The 4222-nt window shown below is 45.7% G+C and overlaps 1 protein-coding gene across 1 annotated transcript in view; it reads right to left on the reverse strand.

Moving 5' to 3' along the window:
• Positions 1-3346, reverse strand: part of LOC143287254 (transmembrane protein 26-like) — a 6760-nt gene extending 3414 nt beyond the window's left edge. Inside the window, exons 1-2 of the mRNA XM_076595200.1 lie at positions 3132-3346; positions 1029-1200 (exon numbers count right to left, since the gene is read on the reverse strand). Of these exons, the coding sequence (XP_076451315.1) occupies positions 1029-1200; positions 3132-3346 (387 nt within the window). The remainder of the gene's footprint in view (positions 1-1028; positions 1201-3131) is intronic.
• Between the last annotated feature and the right edge of the window lie 876 nt (positions 3347-4222).

Consider the following 4222-nt stretch of genomic DNA (forward strand, 5'->3'; position numbering starts at 1 on the left):
TCCTGTTGTTTTGTCAGCGTGTTCTCGAAGACGTGGCATGATTCTAGAAATAACAATTATAAAAAGATGGGTAGAAGCATGTTTGGGATGGTGGGTGTGGTGGTAGGGAGTTTTTGTTTGTTTGTTTATTTTATTTTATTTTATTTTTTTCATTAAAAAAAGTTATTTTATCTATTTTTTCTCAAGGCCTGACTAAGCGCGTTGGGCTACGCTGCTGGTCAGGCATCTGCTTGGCAGATGTGGTGTAGCATATATGGATCTGACCGAACGCAATGACGCCTCCTTGAGCTACTGAAACTGATACTGATACTGATACTGAAGACGTGTGAACGATTCCAGGAAAGGTAAGAGCTGTTGGGGGTGGGTGTAGGGGATGGGATGAGGGAGGGTGAAGGGTGGGATGCTACTACTACTACTGCTGCTGCTGCGTCTACTACTACTACTACTACTGCTTCTACTTCATCATCATCATCATCATTGTCTTCCCAATTAGCCTTGTCATCATGACTATAATGACAACAGCAATGCCACTACTACTGCTGCTGCTGCTTCTCTGCTGTTCGCACTGTTGCTGGGACTACTAGTGCTACCAATATAGTTCCTGCTCCTACTAGCGCTGTTATTGCTGTTGCTTCTACGGTAGCTGCTGCTGTGACTACTACTGCAACATCTTACAATGCTGATGTTTTGCTGCTGCTGGTGCTGTTGCTCTTCCTCCTCTTCGTACTACTAGTGCTACCGTTACTGCTGCTGCCGCATCTGCTGCTGCCGCATCTGCTGCTGCTGCTGCGAATGATATTCCTCCTCCTCCTCCTCCTCCTCCTATTACTACTACTACTACTACCACCACCACCGCCGCCGCCTGCTGCCGTCACTACCGCAGCTACAACTGTGCTGCTGCTAATTGTGTCTCCATAATGACAACAACAGTGACAACAACAGCAATGCTGCTTCTACAGCTGCTGCTGCTGCCATTACTAGCTAGTACCAAGAGAAAGAAAAGGAGAAGGAAGGGTCCCTGGGGTCACCTGCCCGTTCAGCACGCTGGAGATGGCGTCCTCGTGCACGTCACGGGTCAGCGGCAGGGCCGACACGGTGGTGCTGGTCTGGGCGGCCATGCGGAGCTTCATCAGGTCCAGCTCCAGGAACCAGATGGCCGGAACTGCCGTGCCCAGGTACAGGAACACGCTGGGACACACCCTGCAACAACACCTGTGGTGATGATGGTGATTATGATAGTGGTCGTGATGATGATGATGATGGTGGTGGTGGTGGTGGTGGTGATCGTGATGATGATGATGATGATGGTGATGATGAAAATGCGCCCAGGTACAGGAACACGCTGGGACACACCCTGCAACAACACCTGTGGTGATGATGGTGATGATGATGGTGGTCAAGATGATGATGGTGGTGGTGGTGGTGGTGGTGGTGGTGGTTATGATGATGATGATGGTGGTGGTGGTGCTGGTGGTTATGATGATGATGATAGTGGTGGTGGTGCTGGTGGTGATTATGGTGATGATGATGATGATGATGATGCCCAGGTACAAGAACACGCTGGGACACACCCTGCAAACACAGGTGTGGTGATGATGATGGTGGTGGTGGTGGTGGTGGTTATGATGATGATGGTGGTGGTGGTGGTGGTTATGATGATGATGGTGGTGGTGGTGGTGGTGGTGATGGTGATGATAATGATGATGATGCCCAGGTACAAGAACACGCTGGGACACACCCTGCAAACACAGGTGTGGTGATGATGATGGTGGTGGTGGTGGTGGTGGTGGTTATGATGGTGATGATGATGGTGGTGGTGGTTATGATGATGATGGTGGTGGTGGTGGTGGTTATGATGATGATGGTGGTGGTGGTTATGATGATGATGGTGGTGGTGGTGGTAATGATGATGATGATGATGATGATAATGTGCCCAGGTACAGGAACACGCTGAGACACACCCTGCAACCACACGTATGGTGATGATGATGATGATGATGATGATGATGATGGTGATGGTGATGATGATGATGATGATGATGATGATGATACTGATGATGGTGAAGTGATGATGGTGATGGTGATGATGATGATGAAGATGATGATACTGATGATGTTGAGGTGATGATGGTGATGGTGATGATGATGATGAAGATGATGATACTGATGATGGTGAGGTGATGATGGTGATGGTGATGATGATGATGAAGATGATGATACTGATGATGGTGAGGTGATGATGGTGATGATGATGATGATGATACTGATGATGGTGAGGTGATGATGGCGATAGTAATGATGATGATGGTTATGGTAATAGTGATGGTGATGGTGATGATGGTGATGGTGATGACGATAATGATGTTGTTGGTGATGATGTGCCCAGGTACCGGAACGCACTGGGACACACCCTGCAACCACACGTGTTGTTTCTTAATGTATGTGATTAGATTAAAGCATATCTCTTTTATGGCATCCAAGAATGTGATATTCTTATTGCACAAAATGCAGATGAAGAATTTATAATAACAAAATGATAATTTTGCCATACTGTCACTTATACACTTTTATGTCAAAATTTTGCTATGTTCATACATATGTTAGACTCGACTTCGGGCTGAGAGAGTGGTGTGAGTGACGTGTCTTTGAATGCACATGCAATTTCCAACTGGATTAATAAAGATGTATTGTGTTGCATTTTTACCACACCAGGAGCTATTACCATAAATTTTCTATCACACCAAAAACTATCACATTTTCTATCACAATAAGAGCTATTGCCATTTTCATCACACCAGTAAATGTTACCATTTCTATCACACAAAAAACTATTATGTTTCCACCACACCAAAATCTATTGCTATTTCCATTCAACCAAGAACTATTACCATTCCCTCGACATCTGGAATTGTTACTATTTCCATCACGACAAGACATACCACCATCTCCATCACACAAATACATGATCATTTCTGCCATACCGAAAACTATTACCATTTAATCACACCAACAGCTGTTATCATTTCATTACATGAAGAACCATTACCGTTCAAACTCTACCAAAAGTTAATACCATTCCCACCTCGCCAAGGCTTGATCAACACCATTCCCATCACACAAAGCGTCCTTACCATTTCCATTCGCCACCCTTCTTCTTTCTGATGGTGAAGATGGTCTCAAGAACCATCACCGGAAGAGTCCCTGTCAGACACCAGTAGAGTGGCTGCCCTTTGATGACGGTGACGCGCCATATGCAAATGAACCCGTGGAGGGCGAAAAGTGTCCTGCTCAGAACGGCCTTGAAGACAGCAATGGCGGTACGAGTTCGTTTTAGGCACGAAGCCATCAGGCAGAGGGAGAGGAATGGATAAAGGATTTCCTTGCAGTCTCTTTCGTGTCGACAAATGCTTTGGTGTTGTTTACTTTTGAAGTTGTTGCTGTCGTTGTCGTCGTCGTCGTTGTTGTTGTGATTGTTCTTGTTAGTTTTCCAGAGAGTCAGTTCCAACGTTCCGATGTTTCTGTCACATTGATCTGAAATGAAATACAACGCGAATAGTTAATGGTGATGTCATGAATAAAAAAAAACAACACCCAAAACGAACGTGTTTGTTTCACGCCAATTAATGATGAAGAAATAATAATGATATGATAATGTGAATTCATACAGTGCTCACCTTCCAGCTCTGAGCGTGTTTAACAATGCATATATCTTGACTAACACGCAAGAATATAATATTTTATAATTTGCGTAACATCACTCACGACTTACACACCTCTCACGCTTCCCTCCGATCAAACCTCCACCCCTCCACACACACACACACACACACACACACACACACACACACACACACACACACACATACACACACACACACACACACACACACACACACACACACACACTGGTTTGGAGGGTGGAGACAAAAGGATCGTAGGCCTCCATCGGTCATGGCTGACCATGGATAGAGTATATCCGACCTAATGTCTAATGGGGCTGTCTGCTTGGACCAAGCAGCATTGCCTGTGACTGTAGAGACCGATGCGAGAGAGGCAGTCTCTGTCGCAGCGGTCACATGTGTAAACTGATGCTGGTCTATTGGCTGCCGTCTGCGAGCTTGCTTTTCTGCTGCAGCAGCTAACAGTTTGTCCTCACCAATCCGTAGCTGATTCTTGAGAGTGCTTCTTCAGCTGTTGCGATCATCTGCAAGGTCCTCCCAGG

The sequence above is a fragment of the Babylonia areolata genome, chromosome 11 (assembly GCF_041734735.1).
Source record: "Babylonia areolata isolate BAREFJ2019XMU chromosome 11, ASM4173473v1, whole genome shotgun sequence".
Taxonomy (NCBI): Eukaryota; Metazoa; Mollusca; class Gastropoda; order Neogastropoda; family Buccinidae; genus Babylonia; species Babylonia areolata.